Here is a 24,140-nt window from a genome sequence, read left to right as displayed (position 1 = left end):
AGGGTGCTGGAACAGAATAGAGTTCCCATCAGAGAGTAGGCCCAGCCCGGTCCAGCCTCAGTCAGCCATGGACGGGTACGGACAGGCCCGTCTTGGCCTGGTTTTCGCCCGGGCACGTGCTGCGCACGTCCCACGCCGCTGGTCTCTCGCAGCCCTTTGAGCCCCTCCTGGACTGGCATTGGGCAGCATGGATTCTGGGTAATGAAGTCCCAGTTGTGGGCAGCTGGTGGTTTGGGTGTTTCTCGTGCTGTGGGTATCTTGTGACCGTTTGAAGGCCACCTAGCCCCTCCTGGGGCGCCGTTGAGCAGTGTGGATTCAGGGATATAAAGTGCCAGTTACAGGCAGCTGGTGGTTTCTGTTTTTCCCCAATTCTTGTCTACTAATCTTATATAAACACCAACAAGCATCTGGCGCAATTGATTAATGGTGGTCTCACTTCCACAAGGAACTAATTGTGCTCAGTTAGAGAATGAGCTATATTTGAATTGTCAATGATAGTTGTCACAATACATAACAATAAATTGTAATGTTTTTTGTAACCTGAGTGCTTCCCTATTCCTGATTTCTCTATACAAACCCATAATTTCGGATCCACCTGGGCTGTCTCATCTCAGCCCCCTTTCCAGTGACTTGGGGTGCCTGAAAGCTTTGCCCACTCTCCCCCCCTGCTCTTTTCGATGGCAATGAAACCCTTAGTCGTTCAACTACGCAGAAAGGGCAGGGAATGGGGTATGCCCCTCGAGGACAAAACACATGCTGTATCTTTATAAACGGATTAATTATTTCTGTTGACAATTGAGGTCTCTCCAGTGGTGCCTCCGCAAGGAGTGGTTTCAGCACAGAGGGGATCTCGAGGAGTCGATAACGATCTCCAGAGATGCTGCGGTACATCTGCGATGGTGGACTGTGGATGGCAACCTCTCTCAAGGAAGACCCTTTTGTCTTCCACCTCCAGTGTCCACAGTCATAAAGGATGCTTCCACTCTAGGGAACTCATCTGGGGGGACCTAAAATCAAAGGCCTTTAGCTTCCAGTAAAACAGAAGTTTCACATCAATCTGTTGGAACTGTGGGCAATACGTCTGGCTCTCAAGGCCTTCCTCCCCTCCATTCGTGGTCAGTCAGTACAAGTATTAACAGACAACGCTAGGGCGATGTGGTATATCAAAAAGCAGTGAGGAGTAGGGTCGTATCTTCTCGGCCGAGAGGCTCGGCGGCTCTGGTCCTGGGTGCAGGACCATCATTCTTGCAAAGTAGCAAACCATCTGGCTGGAGTTTTCAACGTACGTGCGGACAGTCGCAGTCTGCACGTTTCTGCCGATCACAAGTGGCGTCTCCATCTGGATGTGATTCTTCAAATCTTCCGGATGTGGGGAGCACCTCAGATAAACCTGTTTGCCACTCACAAGAACGCACACTGACCGTCGTTCTGCAGCCTCTAGTATCTGATGCAGGGGGCGTTGGGGGACACGTTTCAGCTGACCTGGAGACTGCTTTATGCGTTTCCTCCCATACCCTTGAGTTCTGAGGAAGATTCGCCAAGATCAGGCCCAAGTCATATTAATAGCCCCGGATTGGCCAAGAAGTGTGTGGTACACAGACCTCCTTCAAAACTCACTGTGCCATCTGCTCAGTCTCCCTCACAGGGTAGACTCCTCTCACAGTTGCAGGGTCAGATTCTACACCCCCCACCTCCAGGGCCTGCACCTACATTCCTAGAGATTGAATGGGGCAATCTGAGTTCTGTTTCTCTTCCTCCAGAATTGGTGGATGTTATCGGCCAGGGGACACTCCACCAAGACTGTCTATGCCGGTAGATGGTCGAAATTTGTTACTTGGTGTGGAGTGAGACAAATTGATCCCTTAAAGGCCCATTTATCTAATATTTTGCAGTTTGCACTTTCCTTAGCACAGAAAGGATGCACAGTTGCGACAGTGAAAGGCTATTTATCGGCACTGTTGACTTTTCTTTGCCTATCTGATCAGCCTTCCTTATTTAAGTCTCCTATAGTTCTTAGGTTCCTTAAAGGGTTAACAAACAAGTTTCCTCCCACTCCATTTGTAACGCCTCAGTGGGATTTGAATTTAGTTTTGACTTTTTTGATGGGTTCATCGTTTGAGCCTATGTATACTTCCCCGTTGAGGCTTTTAGTTTTTAAGACAGTTTTTCTAACAGCCATCACGTTGGCTAGACGTGTGAGTGAGCTTCAGGCTCTTAGTGTGAAAACACCTTTCACTACCTTTCATGCTGACAAGGTGGTGCTCAGAACCAGGGTGGCTTTCCTTCCAAAGGTAGTCACTCCCTTCCATCTGGGACAATCTATAACTCTCGTCCTTTTACCCTCATCCCCATCCATCAAAGGAGGAGGAAAGGCTGCATCGTTTGGATCTGAGAAGGACGAGAGACTTCAGAATTGATGATCAGTTCTTCATTGGATATGTGGGCAAAATGAAGGGCAAAGCTGCCCACAAGAGGACTCTTTCAAGGTGGGTCATTCTTTGTATAAGGATTTGTTATTCACTAGCAAAGAAAGTTCCCCCTGAGGGCATTTGGGGCCCTTTCCACCAGGGATAAGTCTGCCACTTCAGCTTTAGCTAGAGGTGTGCCATTTGCTGATATTTGTAAGGCAGCATCTTGGGGTTCCGTCCACACTTTCGCAAAGCATTATTGTTTAGGCTCGGATGTTAGGAGGGATGGCCATTTTGTCCGTTCTGTTTTGCAGGACTGACCAGTCGGGCACCCACCTCCGAGTGCGGGACTGCTTTGGGAGTTTATTCATAAGGTGAGGAATCCACAGGTAGTTGAATCCATCAGAAGAACAAGTTACTTAACTTCGGTAATGCTTTTTTCTGGTGGATATTGTAGCTACCGGTGGATTCCTCACAGTTGCACCCGCCTCCTCATTGCCTGTCTGATCATACCAAAAGTAATATTAATGTTATAGATAGTATGTATATTTGTATATAAATTTTATTTTTGTATATATATGTTCGGTGGCATGTGTAGCTTCAGATACACATGCTGTGCATTATCCTGCCATCTAGTGTTGGGCTCGGAGTGTTACAAATTGTTTTTCTTCGAAGAAGTCTTTTCAAGTCACAAGACCGAGTGACTCCTCCCTATCGGCTCCATTGCGCATGGGGGTCGACTCCATCTTAGATTGTTTTCTTTCCGCCATCGGGTTTGGGCGTGTTCCTCTTCGCTCCGTCCGAAGGGGAGGGTTTCGTGGTCCCTATAGAGGACAATTCCCAAGAGGAAAGGGAAAGTTCCAAGCAACCAAACCAAGCCAGACCAAACAGTGACTTCAGGGTCACAAAACCCCAACACTTGTCACCAGTGGGGGGGGCTGAGGGGGGGGTTTAACCGCATATTATCAAAACTGGACACATATTACCACAGACGCATGGGTCCTGTCAATTATCCAACATGGTTATTGCATAGAATTTACAAAAATCCCACCAGATGTGCCACCAAGAATACACAATCTGTCCAAACAACACTTAGACCTATTACAAATAGAGGTCCAAGCACTACTACAAAAACAAGCAATAGAGCTCGTACCCAATCATCAGAAAGGAACAGGCGTCTACTCACTATATTTCCTAATTCCAAAAAAGGACAAAACGTTAAGATATATCTAAGATCTCTGAACACTGAATCTCTTCATCAAATCAGACCACTTCCACATGGTAACACTTAAAGACGTGGTTCCCTTACTAAAAAAGGAGGAATACATGACAACATTGGATCTCAAGGATGCGTATTTCCACATACCTATCCATCCTTCTCACAGAAAATACTTAAGGTTTGTAATGCAAGGCGTACCCTATCAATTCAAAATGCTACCGTTCGGGATAACAACGGCCCCAAGGGTATTCACAAAATGCCTAGCAGTAGTAGTCGCTCACATAAGGAGACAGCACATGCACGTATTCCCATATTTAGACGACTGGCTAATAAAAACCAACACTCAACAGTGTCTTCTTCACACGCAATATGTCATAGAAACTCTACACAAACTAGGGGTCTCTAGAAATTACCAGAAATCACATCTGCAACCATCCCAAATACAACAATACTTGGGATCAACACTCAACACACAAAGGGCAATTGCCACTCCAAGTCCACAAAGGGTCCAAGCGTTCCAAAATGTAACATCAAGCATACAGTCAAACCAACACTACCCAGTAAGGTTTGTAATGAAACTTCTAGGCATGATGTCTTCATGCATAGCCATTGTCTCAAATGCAAGATTACACATGCAACCCTTACAACAGTGCCTAGCAAAACAATGGACACAAGCACTGAGTCAACTTCAAGATCTAGTGTTGATAGACCGCCAAACACTTCTCGCTTCAATGATGGATCCCTATAAATTTAAACAAAGGGCGGCCATTCCAAGACCCAGTGCCTCAAGCTGTTATCACAACAGATGCTTCCATGATGGGGTGGGGAGCACACCTCAACAAGCACAGCATACAGGGTCAATGGGACAAACAACAAAAACAACTTCACATAAATCATTTGGAACTGCTAGCAGTGTTTCTAGCATTAAAAGCATTTCAACCACTGATAGCCCACAAGCACATTCTTGTCAAAACCGACAACATGACGACAATGTATTATCTCAACAAACAAGGGGGGACACAACTGTGTCTCTTAGCACAAAAGATTTGGCATTGGGCAATTCACAATCACATTCGCCTGATAGCACGATACATACAAGGCATTCAGAATCAGTTAGCCAACAATCTCAGTCGAGATCACCAGCAAACTCACGAATGGGAAATTCATCCCCAGATCCTACAGGATCACTTCCTCCGCTGGGGAACACCAAACATAGACCTATTTGCAACAAAACAAAATGCAAAATGCCAAAACTTTGCGTCCAGGTACCCACACCCTCAGTCCAAGGGCAATGCTTAATGGATCAACTGGTCAGGGATATTTGCTTACGCTTTTCCCCCTCTCCCACTCATTCCGTTTCTAGTAAAAAAAAAAATGAGTCAAAACAAACTCAAACTAATACTCATAGCACCAACGTGGGCATGCCAACCGTGGTACACCACACTGTTGGACGTCTCTGTAGTACCTCATATCAAACTACCAAACAGACCAGACCTGTTAACACAACACAAACAACAGATCAGGCGCCCCAATCCAGCGATGCTCAATCTAGCAGTCTGGCTCCTGAAGTATTATTGGCTATCTAAATCTTTCAAATGAGTGTATGGAAGTCATTAAACAGGCAAGAAAACCTACCACCAGGCATTGTTATGTTAATAAATGGAAAAGATTTGTTTTCTACTGCCAAGCAAAACACATCACACCGTTAGATGCCTCCATACAAGACATCGTAGGTTAATTACCACACCTACAAAAAGCAAATCTTGCTTTTTCTTCCATCAAAATACATCTCACTGCAATCTCTGCTTACTTGCAGATTAAACACACAAAATCACTATTTAGAATACCAGTCATTAAAGCCTTTATGGAAGGACTAAAAAGGATCATACCTCCAAGAACCCCACCAGTACCCTCGTGGAATCGTAATATTGCACTTACACGACTCATGGGTCCACCTTTTGAACCCATGCATTCTTGTCAAATCCAATTCTTAACTTGGAGAGTGGCATTTCTAGTAGCTATCGCTTCACTACGAAGAGTTAGTGAAATACAAGCGTTTACTATTAAAGAACCCTTTATACAAGTACACAAACATAAAATAGTTCTCCGCACAAATCCAAGATTTCTGCCAAAATTCATCTCACTGTTTCATTTAAACCAAACTGTGGAGCTCCCAGTCTTCTTCTCACAGCCAGACTCAGTAGCAGAAAGAGCACTGCATACATTAGACATAAAAAGAGCACTAATGTACTATATAGACAGAACAAAACCATTTTGTAAAACGTAACAATTGTTTGTCGCTTTCCAAAAACTCCATGCTGATAACCCTATATCCAAACAGGGCATAGCCAGATGGATAGTCAAATACATACAAACTTGTTACTTAAAAGCTAAAAGAGAGCTACTCATTACACCAGAAACACACTCCACTAGAAAGAAAGGAGCAACAATGGGCTTTCTAGGTAACATACCAATGACAGAGATTTGTAAGGCAACCACTTGGTCCACACCTCATACTTTTACCAAACACTACTGTGTAGATGTGTTAGTAACAGCAACAGCAACAGTAGGACAGGCTGTATTAAGAACTTTATTTCAAACAACTTCAACTCCTGCAGGCTAACCACTTCTTCTGGGAGGATTACTGCTTTGTAGTCTATGCACAGCAGGTGTATCTGCAGCTACACATGCCATCAAACGGAAAATGTCACTTACCCAGTGTACATCTGTTCGTGGCATGTTCCGCTGCAGATTCACATGCGCCCTCCCACCTCCCTGGGAGCCTGTAGCCATTTAAGCTGCAATCAGAAATTGTATATATGTAAATAAACACTATGTTAGCGCAAACTATGTACATACTTATCTATTCCATTGCATGGACATCTTTACTATTCTCATTCTACCACTCCTACCTCATCCTCTGCGGGAAAATAATCTAAGATGGAGTTGATGCCCATGCATAATGGAGCCGAAAGGGAGGAGTCACTCGGTCCCGTGATTCGAAAAGACTTCTTCGAAGAAAAACAACTTGTAACACTCTGAGCCCAACACTAGATGGCAGGAACAGTGCACAGCATGTGAATCAGCAGCAGAACATGCCACGAACAGATATACACTGGGTAAGTGACATTTTCCATATACATACATTTATTGAGTTGGCATATGTTGTGCTTGTGATGTCTGTATTCACCTGTTCGCCTCGAAGGCACGGTAAAAAAATGGTGAAACTGACGTCAGCATGCCGACAAGGACTTCTTATGGCTCCGATGATGTCAGACGGAGTCGCGTGTGTAGCCGAGCAATTGTGACGTCTGGGAGAGCTAGGAAAAAGTTCCCTCTGATGCTGGCGCACTGGGAGAATTCATAAGGTGAGGAATCCACAGGTAGCTACTGTATCCACCGGAAAAGGCCTTACCGAAGGTAAGTAACTTGTTTATTAAGATGAAGTGCAACATTTGTGATCATGTGTAAATCATCCCATGTAGTCCTACCATTCGATTAAGTTGTCAGTACTAGAGAAACATGTCTAGATCAATATACATAAAATAGTTTAACTTTCCTTGTTAGCTTTCTGTCACAATCAGTAGCATAGAAAAATATATACCTGAAAGTACGGAGGGAGAATCTAATTTATGGCATAATATTATTCCCAGTGAAAAGAAAGTATGTCTATACTAGTTGTGAATGACTGCATACCTATCCAGGTTTTGTCCATGTATCCCAATCCCCTTGGATATAATTTGTTTCAGAAATCACTCATGATTGCTTTTTGTCGTTTTAGATTCTGGCAGTCCGCTTACTCCAAGCAGTCCTGCCATCTTGGGAGAAAAGTGAACGATCGAGTGACATGAAGTTCTTAGTCGAGAAACTTTTTGGTTTTCTAGGAAGCCTGCTGAGCACTTGCTCCTCTGATATTCTGCTGCTGCGAGGTAGAGTTTACTTTCTGTTGCTAAGAAATTAGTTCTTCTTGAGAACTGAATGATGTTTAGGGGATAATGGGAGGCTGAACCAAGGAACAACAATCCTGATTTTGACATAATAAAATTAAAAATGAATGCCACACAAGCAGCTCAGGCTTAGCCTACTCTGCTCTCTGTATGAATACCTTTTTTCAAACAGTTAAGCAGGAGGTAGTGTGCAGTGACAAATGTCTGTTAGTCAGAAATTCAGGATGGGAGTTTGGAGATAACTATAGGATTGGAGGGACAATCTGTTTCCTTACTTCTATATAGTCCATCAGTAGCATTTGAAAGGGTTTATAGCAGTGTATGTGTGAGATTAGACTGATAGAAACTTCTAGCTGCAGATTCCTTTCCTTTGAATTCTCCCAAGGTGTCAGACTGGATCGGGAAGATTTTTCGTTAGCAGTGTCCCTGCATGCCGGTGAGTGTCATTGATTGGCTCTTGTTCTGTTGTCATCTGAGCCAGAAATGACGTCGCGCCACCTACATAGTCGCCACTCTGACGCGTGGCGTCAGTTCTTTACTTTCCTCACCATCCAGCACTCATCTGAGAGAAGAGCTACCAATCAGTCGTTTTTAGATTGAACTTTTTTGACTTTTTGTCATTCATTTTCACTCAACGTTTTGGGGTGTACCTCCTAGTGTGTTGAGGATGTTGTCACGCAAGACAGGTTTTACGTCCTGCAGATCCTGTCACCGGGCGATGTCAGTGACTAATCCGCACCTCATCTGTTTGTGGTGTGTGGAGAACAGCCACTGTTGGAAGCTGGCCTGGTGTGTGGTGAGCAACTATGATGTTATCACTTTATACCAGGTCCAGGTATCCCTTATTAGTGAAGTGTAGGTAGTGTCTAGGAAGCCAGGGCTCTCTAGAGGTAGCTCTGGATAAGCAGCCAAGGCTTATCCAGGAGACATGCATAGTTCATGCAATATCACTGTAGTCACACAGCACTTACACGCATTAAAGAAAACACTCAGTGTTAAAAAATAAATAAAGGTACTTTATTTAAGTGACACAATACCAAAAAGTACTAGAGGGGCAACCCTCTAATAGGAGGTAAGTAACACACTAGATTGGTTCACTAGTTATCAGCAGTACGCATAGAAATTGATGGAAAACAGTGCAAATAGACAATAGTGACCCTAGGGGCAGCCCAAACCATATACTAAAAGAAATGGAATGCGAACATAGGACCCCACCTAGGTAAGTGGAATGTGTAGAGGGGAGCTGGGGGATAATTGGAAACCCCAAAGGTAAGTACCACTGTGCCCCCTAGCTACCAGGTGGAAAGGTGTAAATTACTAGATTTTCCCCAAACCACCCAAAAGGAAGAAAAAGAAAATAAATGCAACACCCAGACGACTGCAAGAAACCAGCAGTGGATTCCTGAAGAGGAAGACCTGTGGAAGAAGGGGACCAAGTCCAGAAGTCACAGAAGAGTCCAGGAGGAGTAGGAGCTACTACCCACCGAGCTGTGAATGCAGGAGTTGGTCGATGGTAGGACGAAGACAGTCAGGAGTGCAGCCCTGGAGCAGGTGAAGAGTTCCTGGAGGATGCAGTCGACATCCCCCCTGGATGGATGATTGCAGTTAGTCAATGGCGAGAAAAAGCCACCAACAAACCTTGGCAAAGGCAGAAGTCTTGGTGAAGCAAAAGTGAAGTTGCCGGGGACCAGCAAGGTCCAGGAGGATTCTTCCCACAGGGAAGAGTCCAAGAGGGACCCTCAGCAAGGCAGTGAGTCCAAAGAAGAAGAGGCAGCCCCCATAGGAGACCCACTGGACGAGGAACCAGGAGTCATAGAGGAGCCCATGCAGCACTACTGGAGAAGGGTCCCATGCTGCAGGAGAAGAACGCAGAGGGCTGTGCGTTGCGGGAAGGAATGCTGGGGGTTGAGGCTACAATGAGCCTGAAGATCCCTTAGAGGAGATGCAAACTAGCTTTGGCATCTGCACGAGAAGTGGTGCCCATGGGTACTGTCCTGCGGGGGAAGGCGAGGGCTTACCGCCACCAAAGTTGGACAGCTGGCAGAAAGGACCAAGAGGACTATTCCAGACCACCACCCGTGATACAGGATCCACGCAGCTCGGAATGAGAAGAACCACCCAGCCGGTTGTCGTTGCAGTTGGTGCCTGGGAATGCAGGGAAGTGACTCCTTCACTTCAAGGGAGATTCCCTCTTCCTTCTCGTGCTGACTGAAAACTTGCCACCCTGAGAGGATGCACAGCCGGGGAAATGTTGCAGAAGCTGGAAGGAGCCGTGGAAACAATGTTGCAAGCAGAGTGTTCGTCATGGATGCAGATTGTCGGTTCCTTGAGGATCCAGTCGTTGTTCCAGTGGCTAGAAGTCGAAGTAGAGGTTGCAGAGGAGTCCTGCTGGAACCTTGCAAGCTGAATCTTAGGACCCACCCAAGAGAGAGACTCTAAATAGCCCTGAAAGTGGAATTGGTCACCTAGCCAGGTGACCACCTATCGGGAGGGGGCTCTGACATCACCTGCCTGACCTGGCCACTCAGATGCTCCTAGCGTGTCCTGCCAACCTTGGATTCAAGATAGCAGAACCCAGGGACGCTCTAGATGAGCTCTGGGCCACCCCCCCTGAGGTGGTGATGGACAGGGTAGTGGTCACTCCCTTTTCCATTCTCCAGTTTCACGCCAGAGCAGGGACTATAGGTCCCTGAACCAGTGTAGTCTGATTTATGCACAAAGGGCACCAAATGTGCCCTTCAAAGCATACCAGTAGCTTGGGGAGCCATGTAACACCTATTTCCAAAGGTAGATGTTGTAACCCCCCTCTCCCAAAGGATATCTTTTGTTCTGCCTTCCTGGGCTTGAGCGTTCAAGCAGCAGGAGGGCAGAAACCTGTCTAAGGGATGGCAGCAGCTTGTGCTGCGCGGAAAACCCCAGAAGTCTGGTAGGAGCAATGCTGAGGGTCCTCTAAGGAGCCCCCAGAGTGCATGGAATCATACTTCCAATACTTGCAACAGTATCGGGGTCTGAGTTCAAAATGTTTGATACCAAACATGCCTAGGGGCGTCCGTGCACTCATGAATTCCTGGAAAATGGAACTGGAGTTCGTGGGGGCACCTCCGCTAGTGCAGGGGTGCCCTCCCACACAGGTACTTCCACCCTGCCCTCTGGGCTAGGAGGGCCTGCTACAGGGGTGACATACAGTGACCTGGTGCAGTGACCTGTAGTGAAAAAGTGTGCATTCACCCTTTCACGCAGGCTGCAATGGCAGACCTGCAGAACACTTTGCATGCACTCTCCATGGGTAGCATCATTCATGCTGCAGCCCATGGGGATCCCCTGGTACCTAAATGCCCTCAGTACCTGGGTACCATATACTAGGGACTTACATGGGGGCACCAGTATGACAAATGTGGGGTGAAAATGGTACAAGTTACCAAGTGAGGATGGATAGAGCTCCTGGTTTGCCGGATCCCAGAACACAGGCAGAAAATGGGGTAACCCTCAATTGGCAAGAAAAAGGGCACTTTCCTACATGCAGGATCCATGCAGCTCTGGAGTAAAGAAGATCCACACAGCTGGTAGTACTTGCAGTTGGTCCTTGCGGATTAGTGATTCCTTCACTCAAAGGGAGATTACTTCTTGTGCAGACGGACAACTTGTTGCCCTCAGAGGATGCATAGCCGGGGAAATGTTGCAGTAAGGAGCCAGAGAAATAATGTTGCAGAGCAGAGTTGTCCCTGAAGTTGCAAGTTGCAGTCCCAGTGGCGAGAAGATGAAGTAAACGATGAAGAGGAGTTCTGCTGGAATCTTGCACATCAAATCTGAGGATCTACCCAAGAGGGAGACCCTAAATAGCCCAGGAAGGGGGATTGGTCATCTAGGAGGGTGACCACCTATCAGGAGGGGGCTGTGATGTCACTTGTCTGACCGTTGCCACTCAAATGCTCCCAGGGGCCTCTGCCCCCTTGGATTCAAGATGCCAGAATCAAGTGGCCACCTGGAGGAGCTCTGGGCAGCACCCCTGAGGTGGTGATGGACAGTGGAGTGGTCACTCTCCTTTCCATTGTCCAGTTTTGTGATAGAGGATGGACTGGGGGTCTCTGAAATGGTGCAAACCGATTTATGAAAGGAGGGCACCAAATTTGCCCTTCAAAGCATAATGGTGATTTGGGAAGGCTACCGCTCCCAAGCCATGTAACACCTATTTCCCAGGGAGAGAGGGTGTTACCTCCCTCTCCTACAGAAAATCCTTTGTTCTGCCTTCCTCTGCCTGAGCTGGCCAAGCAGCAGGAGGGCAAAAACCTATCTGAGGGGTGGCAGCAGCGCAGGCTACCCGAAAAACACCAGCAGACTAGTAGGAGCAATGCTGGGGGTCCTCTAAGGAGCCCCCAGAGTGCATGGAATCATACGACCAATACTGGCAACAGTATTGGAGTATGATTCCGACACGTTTGATGCAAAACATGCCCAGGTTCGGAGTTACCATTATGTAGCTGGACCCAGGTAATGACCTCTGTCCAGTACACAAGTAAAAATAGCTTCCCCACACTTACAAGACCAAAGGTCAGCCTGACAGACACTCTCCATGTTCAGCTCAGGCAGCCAGGGGCAGACATGCGCGATTTGCGCACCCTCCTGGCTGCCTGAGCTGAACTTTGCTGGGCTGAGGAGGTCACAGCTCCTATGGGTGTGACCTCCTCGGCTCAGCAAAGATGCCTCGAGGCCCTCCTCAGGGTGACCAGGAAAGCGTCACCTATTGACACTCTCCTTGGGCGCTTCAGGTTTAAGCCCTGAAGTGGCCAGGGCGAGTGTCAATCAGTGACACTTCATCACAGAGTGGGGTGGATTCGGCAGTCTCACTGACCCCATCCCACTCTGTGACGAGGTTGGGACTGCTGCCTTCCCTCATTGGCTGACCTAAGGTCAGCCAATGAGGGAAGGCAGCAGTCCCAACCCTCCTGGGACCTGTAGGCTGAAGGGGTGGGTGTGTGTGTGTGTGTGTGTGTGTGTGTGATGTTTTAAATTGAATGTTTGGTGCGCACATGCATGTTTGAATGGTATGAGTGTTGTTAATGGATGTGCGTGCATGTCTGAAAGAATGAGTGTGTGTGTATCCCGCCCGCCCCCCTCCCTCCTAAAGCTGCCGGCCGCCACTGGTGTAAGGGAGCTAGGGTTCGTAGGGGCACCTCTGCTCATGCTAGTGTGCCCCCTCAAATACAGGTGCCTGCACCCTGCCATCTGATAGAGACTTCTAGCTGCAGCTTCCTTACCTTAGAATTCTCTGGTGTCAGCTTCGAATCCGGAGTTTTTTCTGAGCAGTACCCTGCGTGTGCGCGCGCCCTCGGGCGTTGTCGTTCAGATCCGCGTGCGTCAACCAGCTCCGCGTGCGTCGTCAGCGTCGTTGGAGCCGTCTATGACGTCACGGTTGTCTATATAGACGCTGTCTCGGCGCGCGTACATCAGTTCTTTTCCTTCCGCGCCGGTTAAGCGCAGTTTTGGAAAGAGCTACCCTGCTTCGACAGTTTGTCTACGCTTTTTTGACTGAAGTCATGTCTTCGAGAAAGACAGGATTCAAGCCTTGTGGTGCGTGTCATCGCACCATGCCGGTGACTGATCCGCACCGAGCTTGTCTTTGGTGCCTTTGATTCCACCTCATGCTCCGACTGTCGGGCCATGGCGCCGAAGGCCTTGAGGGAGAGATCCCTTAAGCTTCTTGAGGCCCGACCTTCGTTTCCGGTTGGCGTGACTCCGCGTAGGTCACGGTCCCGCAGTAGGAGGAGGTTGCGGCACCGCTCCCGGAGCCCCAAGTCCTCTTCCTCGCATTCGAGGTCATCCGAAGGTAAGAGGCACAAGAAGAAGAAGAAAAAGAAGAAGAAGAAGAAGTCCAAGCGGACTTCGTCTTTGACACGCGCGTCGGCCGACGAGGCCTCTAGGGAAAGTCGACGTTCCGAGTGCGGTTCTGCGGAGCCGTCGCCAGGGTCAACTCCGCGTCTTCCCCCCCTTTCCGGGGACCAGATCGACCCCCGCTCAAATAAAAGAATTTTACGAGGCCATGCGTCTCGTTTTTGACCGGGCTGCACCCTCGGGTGGGTCTTCGGGCCCCGTGGGGTCAGCAGGGGCGCCTTCGGATTCGACGCCGACGATTCCGCCACTGGCGCCCACCCCATCCTTATTCCGGATGATCCGGAGCTGGAGCGACGTTGTATGACTTTGACGGAGCCAATTCGGCCCAGATCATTGTCTGAGCATTATTTAGAACAGCCAGACGCAGGAGAGGAAGGGGAGGGGTCTGAGGACCCTTTAGAATCTGGATTGCAACAGGACTGGTATGAGGATCTAGGGGAGGCCAGTGGACTGGACACGTCTCCAGATACTGATATGCTCTCTCCTCCTAATGTGGCTACGGAGGAGGGTGCTTCTTTCGCTATGGTGGTGCGTAGGGCAGCTGAGGTCTTGGACCTAGATTTGCCTACGGTGCCAGTCAGGATGAATATCCTGACAGAAGTGCTTCAGCCGGGGGTGTCAACATCGGAGCCGTTATTGCCCTTCAATGAGGCTCTTACAGACGTCCTTCTGGGTACGTAGTCCAAACCCAGCACAGGGGCTCCTGTGAATAGGACGGTCAGCCGCCGCCATAGACCCGCTCCCAGCTGCCCTAGTTTCCTGACACAACACCCCACTCCTGAGAGCTTGGTTGTCCAAGCCTCTACTTCCCGTGGTGCCTTCCCTTCCGCTCCCCCGGATAGGGAATCCAAGAGGCTGGATCAGCTTGGGGAGAAGATGCTTTCTTCCTCCAGCCTGGCATTGAGGTCTGTAAACACCTCTTGCATATAGGGCCTTTATTCCCATACTTTATGGGATACAGTGGCACAGGTGCTGCCCCAGGTCCCGGAGGGCGTACCGGACACTCTCACCCAGGCAGTCAAGGATGGGAGAGATGCAGCCAAGTTTACGATCCGGTGTGGTTTGGACACGACAGACTTGCTGGGCAGAGCGATTTCGTCAGTGGCCCTACGTCGCCACACCTGGCTACGTTCTACTGTTTTTTCAGGGGATGTCCAGTCTAGCTTGATAGACATGCCCTTTGATGGCTCTCGCCTTTTTGGCGAAAAGGCAGACTCCGCGCTTGAGAGGTTCAAGGATTCTCAAGTCACGGCTAGATCCTTGGGCCTTTCAGCGCCAGCACGACAGCAGTCTGTCATTCGCCCCTTTCGAGGCTTCGGAAGGGGTGTGGTACCACACCAGCCACAGTTCAGCCACCGTCCTCGGGCTTCACAGCATCCCGGAAGAGGACGTGGTCGTGGTACTATCAGACCCAGAGGGTCTGGCCAGAGGTCGGCCGCCACACAGCCCCCCTCAACTACGCCCAAGCCCTCCTAGTGTGGTTCTGCGGGATCATGTCTGTCCAGTTGGAGGGAGGATTAGTTTTCATCTCCCTCACTGGCTTTCCATCACCATGGACAAGTGGGTCCTGCAGATCGTATGGAAGGGCTACTCCCTTCCCTTCCCGTCTTTCCCTCCTTCTGTCCCTCCGACAAAGGAATGGCTGATGGAGGACCATCTAGCTTTGCTCCGCGCGGAAGTTACAGCTCTCTTGGCCAAGCGAGCCATAGAAAGAGTCCCGATATCAGAAGTAGGCAGTGGTTTTTATTCCCTCTACTTTCTGATTCCCAAAAAGAACAAAGGCCTTCGCCCTATCTTGGATTTAAGGGACGTCAATCTCTTCTTCAAGAAGGAGAAATTCAAGATGCTCACTCTTGCTCATGTTTTGTCTGCCCTAGACCAAGGAGACTGGATGGTAGCGTTGGATCTGCAGGATGCGTATTTCCACATTACTATCCTGCCAGCCCACAGGTGTTACCTGCGGTTCAAGGTGGGCCACGAGCACTTTCAGTTTGCCGTGCTTCCTTTCGGTCTCACCAGTGCCCCTCGGGTGTTCACAAAGGTGATGGTGTGGTGGCAGCTCATTTGCGCAGGTCAGGGATTTCAGTCTTCCCCTACCTAGACGATTGGCTGTTGAAGGCTCCTATGCCCCTAGGCTCTCGTCACCCACCTCCAGACGACTGCGGACCTCTTGCATTCGCTGGGGTTCACTATAAATGTGCCGAAGTCACATCTGACTCCCTCTCAGAAGCTCACTTTCATCGGAGCTGTTCTGGACACAGTGCAGTATCGGGCTTATCCTCCCGATCAGTGGGTCCAGGATATTCAGGTTATGATTCCGATGTTTCGGCCTCTATCCTGGATCCCGTGAGAGAGACTCTGAGGCTGCTGGGACTCATGGCTTCCTGCATCCTGTTGGTCAAGCATGCCAGATGGTGCATGAGTGCTCTGCAATGGGACCTGAAGTTCCAAGGGGCACAGCATCAGGGAAATCTTACCGACGTGGTTCCGATCTCGGAGGGGAACTGCAAAAGATCTGCAGTGGTGGTTAGTGAACTGCGAGTGGGTCAAGGGCTGACCCCTCTCCCTTCCCCAACGAGATCTAACGGTAGTGACAGATGCGTCACTTCTGGGATGGGGCAGCCATCCGGGGGAGGTGGAGATCAGAGGTCACTGGTCTCCGGCGGAATCCGGGCTCCACATCAACTTGTTGGAGCTTCAGGCGATCCGGCTTGCATTAAAGGCATTTCTTCCTGTTGTGAAAGGGAAGGTGGTGCAGGTGTTCACGGACAACACTACCGCAATGTGGTACTGCAACAAGCATGGCGGTGTGGGGTCGTGGACCCTTTGTCAAGAGACTTTACGTCTCTGGACATGGCTGGAACAGCAGGGCATGACCCTGGTGGTTCAACACCTGGCAGGTTCTCTGAACGCCAGAGCAGACAAACTCAGACGAAAATGCTTAGAGGATCACGAATGGTGTCTCCATCCGGAGGTGGCGCAAGGACTCTTTCAGCAGTGGGGAGAGCCTTGGTTAGATATGTTCGCCTCTGCAGAGAACGCACAATGTCAGCAGTTTTGTGCGTTTTAGTTTCCAAGGGGACTATCGTTAGGCGACGCTTTTCGTCGCGAGTGGAGTTAAGGCCTCCTGTACGCCTTTCCGCCTCTACCACTTCTGCCCAGAGTTCTCAAGAAAATCAAGAACGACCAGGCCCAAGTAATCCTAGTGGCTCCGGATTGGGCACGGAGAGTTTGGTATCCAGAGCTTCTCAAAATGAGCATCGGTTCTCCAATCAGGCTGCCTCTTTGGGAGGGTCTTCTGTCGCAGCAGCAGGGGAAGGTTCTCCACCCGAACCTGCCAACTCTGCGCCTTCATGCGTGGAGATTGAGCGGCGACAGTTGATGGTTTATGACCTCCCTCCTAAGGTCTGTGATGTCATTCTGGCAGCCATAGGACCCTCTACTAAGTCGATCTACGCCTGCCGTTGGAAACGTTTTGTTTCATATTGTTCAGAGAGGTCTATTGATCCTCTTTCTTCTTCTCTATCTAACATCCTTTTGTTTATTTTGTCTCTCGCCCAGCAGGGTTCCTCGTTGGGGACTCTCAAGGGCTATCTTACAGCCTTATCGGCTTTTCTTCAGTTGCCTAATAAACCATCTCTGTTTAAACCACCTATAGTACAGAGGTTTTTGAAAGGGCTTGTACATCTATTCCCGCCTGTGCCTTTCGTTATGCCCCAGTGGGATCTTAATTTGGTTCTTCCTTCCTTATGTGTGCTCCCTTCAAACCCTTGTATAATTGTCCTCTTCGGCTGCTCACTATTAAGACAGCCTTTTTGGTGGCAATTACATCTGCCAGAAGATTTAGTGAGCTACAGACTTTGTCATCAAAACTGCTGTATCTCACAATCTTTCCTGAAAAAGTGGTTCTCAGAACCCGTGCCTCTTTCCTCCCCAAGGTGGTGACCCCTTTCCATCTGGGTCAAAATATCACCCTGCCCACCTTCTTTGCACCACCGCATCCCTCTAAGGACGAGGAGCATCTCCATCGGCTGGACCCAAAAAGAGCGTTATCGTTCTACCTTGACCGCACTAAAGAGTTACGGGTGGACGACCAACTCTTTGTGGGGTACGTTGGTGCAAAGAAGGGGCGGGCAGTTCAGAAACAATCCATTTCGCGCTGGGTCGTTCTCTGTATAAAAATATGCTACGCTTTGGTGAAGAAGCAGCCTCCCGAGGGCTTTGAGAGCTCATTCTACTAGGGGGAAAGCTGCTACCACTGCGTTGGCACGTGGCGTACCGGTGGTGGACATCTGTCAGGCTGCAACGTGGGCTTCCTTGCACAAGGTTGCAAAACACTACTGCCTGGATAGCTAGGTGAGAAGAGAGGGGCATTTTGCCCGTTCTGTCTTGCAGGACTTCATAGTATATAAAAAAAAAAGAATAATAATCTCCTTCAGACCCACCGCCATGGGTTATAGCTTGGGCATCTATTCTAAGAGCTAGAAGTCTCTATCAGATGAACAAGTTACTTACCTTCGGTAACGAGGTATCTGGTAGAGACTCTATCTAGCTGCAGACTCCTTACACCCGCCCAAGCCTCCCCGCTCTGCAGAAATTTTTCTTATGTAGAAATCTTTTACTTCAAACAGTCAAAGAGGTAAAATACATAATGGTTGCTTCTTCCATGACTCTGCGCTTCTGGAGTGGGAAGTTGTGGAAAAGAACTGACGTACGTGCGCCGAGATGGCGTCTATATAGACAACCGTGACGTCATAGACGGCTCCAACGACGTTGACGATGCACGCGGAGCTGGTCGACGCACGCGGATCCGAACGACGCTGCCCGACGGCACGCGCGCAGGGTACTGCTCAGAAAAAACTCCAGATTCTAAGCTGACGCCAGGGAATTCTAAGGTAAGGAATCTGCAGCTAGATAGAGTCTCTACCAGATACCTCGTTACCGAAGGTAAGTAACTTGTTCGTCTGGGCTAGGAGGGCCTACCATATGGGTGACTTACAATAACCTGGTGCAGTGAACTGTAGTGAAAGGGTGCATGCACCTTTTCACACGTGTTGCAATGGCAGGCCTGCAGACACCTTTTGCTTGGGCTCCCATGGGTGGCACAATATCTGCTGCAGCCAATGGGGCTAGATACCGAAGTACCATGTACTAGGGACTAGTCCTAAGCAACCAAATACAAAGGGAGAGAGCAGTCACTGGTGTCAAGGTTAGCAGGATCCTAGTGAACCCAGTCAAAACACACTGACAGCAGGCAAAAAGTTGGAGTTAACCATGCCAAAAAGAGGGTACTTTCCTACAGCCACAAACCTTGCATCCAAAGGTTTTGAGTGAAGCTGATGGCATACCAGCATGGTACTCCACGCAAGTTGAGGTCCTGGTCAAGGGGAAGATCACGGGGCTGGTCGCAGAGTCTGAAGTTGTCATCCCCCCACCCCAAGTCCTTGGGATGATCCACTAAATCAAGGCACAAGAACAAGTGCAAGAAGTTGAAGCGATCTGCGACTTCTCCTCGTCAGTCAGCCAACACGACGACGAGGCGTCTGCATTCTGTGCCTCGTTCTCCTGAAGGTAGGAAAGGGCCTATTTTGACATGGTCACCCCCACTTTTTGCCCTAGTACTGAATGCTTTTCGACAGAAGTTGCACTGGGACCCTGTTAACCACTCACTAAAGGCCAGTGCTCATTCGCTAAAAGTAGGTAATGCTCAATTGTAACACAATTGGCAAGCACTTTAACTCCCTTGTAAGTCCCTCATAAATGGTACCCAGGGCATGGGTACTAAAGAGGGTCCCTAAGGGCTGCAGCATGTATTATGCACCCTAAGGGACCCACACACAAATTGCATGCAGTCTGCCATCGCAGAGTGCGTGAAATGGTGCAAACGATTTTGAAAACACAACATTGTACACACCCTGTGTGCAGTGTCAACCACCACTGCATGTAAGATATGTAAGTCACCCCTACAGCAGGCCTTAGAAGCCTTAAGACTGGGTACGCTATATTACATGTGAGGGCACATCTGCATGACCAGATGTACCCCTCTGATGCCTAGTTCAGTTGTTAGACTGTGCAGGTATTCTGGTAGCCATGTTGACGACCTGTATTGGGCACTGGTGATTACAAGTTACGCAGCTAAATAATGGTTGCACATAAAAATGCGAGTGTTTGGTATCAAATATCTCATTTTAATAAATCCGTACTGATACCAGTATCAGATTTATTATGACACACCCAAAGGGGACCTTGGAGGCGCACCCTGAAAACCTACTAGGCTCTTATTATGTTGGCTAAATTGTATCTATCAACCTGCCACCACAGACTAGTTTCTGAGCCCCTGTAGGTGAGAGCCTGCGCTCTGAGGCCAGAAACTGCTTGCTCCAGAGGAAGGTGTTATCAGCTCCTCCACCAGGATGTCTAGCGATTTAGCATGTATGGGCTGCAGGCTTCAAAGCCTCTTCCGCCGTTTGATATGTGATCCTGACTTCCCCAGACCTGGGTAATGCCAATATGTAGGAAAGTGCCCCTTTTGGTATGGTTACCCCTCCAAATCCCTCCCTCCTTTTTGTGATTTTAATGCTGACTTGACTGAGTGTGCTGAATTCTGCTAACCAGGCCCCAGCACTAGTGTTCTTTCCCAAAATCTATACCATTGTTCCCAAAATTGGCACACCCCTCGAACACAGTTAAGTCTCTTGTAAACGGTACCCATGGTACCAAGGGCCCTGTGGCCAGGGAAGGTCCCCTAGGGCTGCAGCATGTATTATGCCACCCGAGGGGGACACCGCACCAAGCACATGCACACTGCCTTTGCAGCTTGGGTGTGCTGGTGGGGAGAAAGAGAGGGGTGCCATGCCCCCAAACCACTGCCCGTGGCATAGGTAAGTCACCCCTCTAGGAGGCATTACAGTCCTAAAGCAGGGTCCCTATACCACAGGTGAGGGCATAACTGCATGAGCAATATGCCCCTACAGTGTCTAAGTCCATTATTAAACATTGTAAGTGCAGTGTGGCCATACAAAGTATAGGGGCTAGGAGTTTGTCATAACGAACTCCACAGCTCCATAATGTCTTCACTGAAGTCTGGGAAATTTGGTATCAACCTTCCCAGCACACTAAACCCACACTGATGCCAGTGTTGGATTTATTGAAAAATACACAGAGTGCATCTTTTAGATGCCCTGGTATTTTAGCCAAACGTCTAGTGTAGGACTGACCAGTCTGTGCCAGCCTGCCACTTCCAGACCACATGGGGTGAGAGCCTTTATGCATTCTGTGGCCAGAAACAAAGCCTGCACTGGGTGGAGATGCTTCACACCTCCCCCCTGCAGGAACTGTGACACCTGGCGGTGAGCCTCAAAGTCTCAGGCCTCCTGCTACAGTGTCCCAGGGCACTCTGGCTATCGGAGATACCTTCCCCCCCCCCCCCCCCCCCCCACCAGACAAAGCCCCACTTTAGGCAGCAAGTCTGGCAGAAAATTAAGGAAAAGAAGGAGGAGTGACCACTTCAGCTGGGACCACCCCTAAGGTGTCCAGAGCTGAAGTGATCCCCCTCCTTGCAAAATCCTCCATCTTGGTTTGGAGGACAGGGGCCAATAGGGTTAGGTCTGTGTCCTTCTCCGCAAAGGGAGTGGACATCAGAAGGGTGTAGTCATCCACAAGGACAGTAGCCATTGGCTACTGCCCTCTGACCCCTGTAATTCCCCTAAATCCAGGATTTAAGAGCTCACCTGAAACTAGCTTGTCAGATTCCTGGCGTCCTCAAGAAGAAGATACGAGGAAGGACTGGTAACTTGACCCCCGTCAGAGAAGACTGAAGACACCAACTGACATGGCCCCAGCCCTACAGGCCTGTCTCCAGCTTCTGAAACCTACTACAAAAAGGTGAAGTATCCTGCAGGACTAGCAACCTCTTAGAAGCCTCAAGAGGACTGCCTCCATCCCAGAGGACCAAGAACTCCAGTGGACAGTGGTCCTGTTGAGAATGAAACACCAGCAAAGAACTGCAGAACCGCCCTAGATCCGTGAGTCCTGCACACAATGCCCACAGCCCATGTCCATGTGGTCCAATCAACTACAGCTGTTCCCCAGGCGATTCTGACCTAGTGTCCACCCAGGGTTGACCCCTCCTGTCCAACATGACGACGTCTGCAGCCTAAATCCGGAGGACTGCACTGACCACAACAGAACCGGACAAAGATTCCCAATGCCTAAAGGTACCCCTGCACCCGCAGCCCCCTGGCCTTCACAGTGCAGCAACGTCCAGCAGGCATCCATCCTCCTTTTCTGCCTTTGGTTTCCTGGATTTGACCCCCTGGACTTCACCTGCAGCATCTTCGTAACTTCTGGTGTCCCACTATAGGAAGGATTGGGAGCCAGACGCTGTGTATGCACGATTCACCTGGCCACCCCTGCATCGCTGAAGGTGTGTTTGGTGCTGACCTATGGCCCCCCCCATCCTGGTGCTCCTCTAAATCCCCCAGGTCCACCCTCTGAAGACGCGGTTACTTAACCTGCAAGCAGGCCTGATTCTGAGTGCCCCCAGTTTCCTTATGGGCCCATGTTAAATCAACCTCAACTTTGACCTCTGCATCTGGCTGGCCCCATGTTGCTGGTGGTGGGTGTTTGAGATTAACTTGAAGCCCAACCTGTGGACAACCTAACACCCAGAGATTGGAACTGTAACTCTTGTACTTACCTTGAAACTGTGCCAAATTCCACACACCCCCAGAACTGTTTCTAAAAAATTGCACTGTCAATTTCTAAAACAGATATTTGCTATTTATTCGATAAACGCACAACTTGCCAAATTGAAGCAAAGTGGTATTGATGCATATGTTGGATATTTACTTACAAATGTACTTAGCTGCAGCTTGAATCTTGTGGTTCTAGAAATAAAGTAACAACACATATTTTTGCTATGTAAAAACAACTGGCCTGGAGTTAGTCATTGAGTGTGTGCTTCATGTATTGCCTGTGTGTGTATAACAAATGCTTTCCACTACCCTCTGATAAGCCTAACTGCTCGCCCACACTACCACAGAAGAGAGCATTAGTATTATCTTCTTTAGCCTCTGTTAAGCCTCTGTGAAAATCCATGGCTGTGGACCCTTTATCTCATTTTGATATAGTATATACAGAGGCAGCTTTCAACACACTCCCTGCCCTGAGGCCCATCTGGCACCAGAGCAGGTGTAATTAGTTATTCAGGAGGCGTGTTCCACTTCTAGGCTAGTCATTGCCCTAAGGTGGGCTACCTGAAGTAAACACTAGACAAAGGTGTTCCACCATCTTGTTTGGAGTGGAACAAGGAATTCTGGGTCGGTAAAATGCCCACTGTCCCTAGAAAGTGGTCACCTAAGAGGTGTAGTTACCCCCATGAGTAAGTAGTCCATTGGCTACTCCCCTAAGCACCCCTAAATTCAGTATTTAGGGGTCCTGCTGGCACCAGGACATCAAATTAAACTTCTGAGAACCTAGGTAGGACACAAGAAGAGCAGTCACCGCAAGAACTGAGGACTTCACTAAAACTTGGCGCCAAACACTGCTTTGCTACTGGTACCTTGACAATTGCACCTACCTAAGCTGTACATCCTCCAAAAGCTGCGGAGGACTTTCCAGTGCTTTAACAACCAAGTGGCATCTCCTTTGGGGGTGGAGGAGCCATTCCACTGCTTCTGCAGGCAAGACTGCATCTGACGGGACACCATGTAGTTGGCCATTGGGCCCAATGAGGGAGCAGCTCGTCAGGAGGAGGTTTTTAAGGCTGTAGGAGGTCAGCCCCCTCTCTTTATTGAGTTTCAAAACACTAGACCCTCCAGAAGCCCCCTGAACCAATACCTTGACTATTGGAGCACTTGCTCTCACCAAAGCTTGTTTGTCTCCAGTTCATACACGACAGCCGCCAATTCCTACCTACATTTTGAGAGACTTTACGACAGAGTGGACCTGTTCTGTTATCTCTCCTCTGCAGGTTGATCGAGGACTGTGGGAGGCTCCAATGCTAAGAGGCCAGCCGGCCAGCACCCCTGCACCCGAGCCCCTAGCTCGGGTACACAACTTCTGCCTGCGTCTCCTTGCTCTAGATGCCCCAGCGAGCCGAGCCCCACGTTGGGTTCTGCCGGACTTGTCCTCAAGTCGCCCATTGCAGACTCTGTTACAGTTTGACAGGTTCCTTTATACTTTCTCGCTGGTGCGCTTGAGGCCACCAATGCGACCAGCACCTCTACTCCCAGACATACCAGGGAAGGTAAACCCAAACTGCTGGTGGTCCTTGGGACCTTGCACCCAGCACCTTAAGTCCTAAAGAAGACCCCACAACCATTTGCAAATAACCCTATGCAGTGTATGTTTCTCTCATAGGATAACATAACCTTATTCGAGGCTCATGCCTCAAATCTGACAGTCTGTATTTTCTCGCTATTAACTTTAAAATTCAATAACGCTTCTAGAACTTACCTTGTAACGTTGATCTTGGTGTCAAAATATGTACAAAAATCTGTTATTTTTTCTAATTTGATCTTGGAACTCTCATTGAGTGTGTCTCATGTATTAACTGTGTACAGCAAGTGTTCAACTCTGCCCTCTGATAAGCCTGTGCTGCTCGACCACACCAATAAGGGTCGTCTGGACTTTTTGGACGCTGTACCCCTATATTGGTACACCACATAAAAAGCC

At 49.0% G+C, this 24,140-nt stretch overlaps 1 protein-coding gene across 4 annotated transcripts in view; it reads left to right on the top strand.

The window, feature by feature from the left end:
* Window positions 1-24,140, top strand: part of HERC2 (HECT and RLD domain containing E3 ubiquitin protein ligase 2) — a 1,448,528-nt gene that overhangs the window by 604,381 nt on the left and 820,007 nt on the right. For all 4 annotated transcript variants that reach the window (XM_069204283.1, XM_069204284.1, XM_069204285.1 and 1 more), the window contains exon 40: window positions 7,409-7,556. In XM_069204283.1, coding sequence (XP_069060384.1) covers window positions 7,409-7,556 — 148 coding nt within the window. The remainder of the gene's footprint in view (window positions 1-7,408; window positions 7,557-24,140) is intronic.

Source organism: Pleurodeles waltl, chromosome 8, assembly GCF_031143425.1.
Source record: "Pleurodeles waltl isolate 20211129_DDA chromosome 8, aPleWal1.hap1.20221129, whole genome shotgun sequence".
NCBI classification, from domain to species: domain Eukaryota; kingdom Metazoa; phylum Chordata; class Amphibia; order Caudata; family Salamandridae; genus Pleurodeles; species Pleurodeles waltl.
Note: the sequence above shows the minus strand (reverse complement) of the source record. Positions and strands in the feature narration are given on the sequence as shown.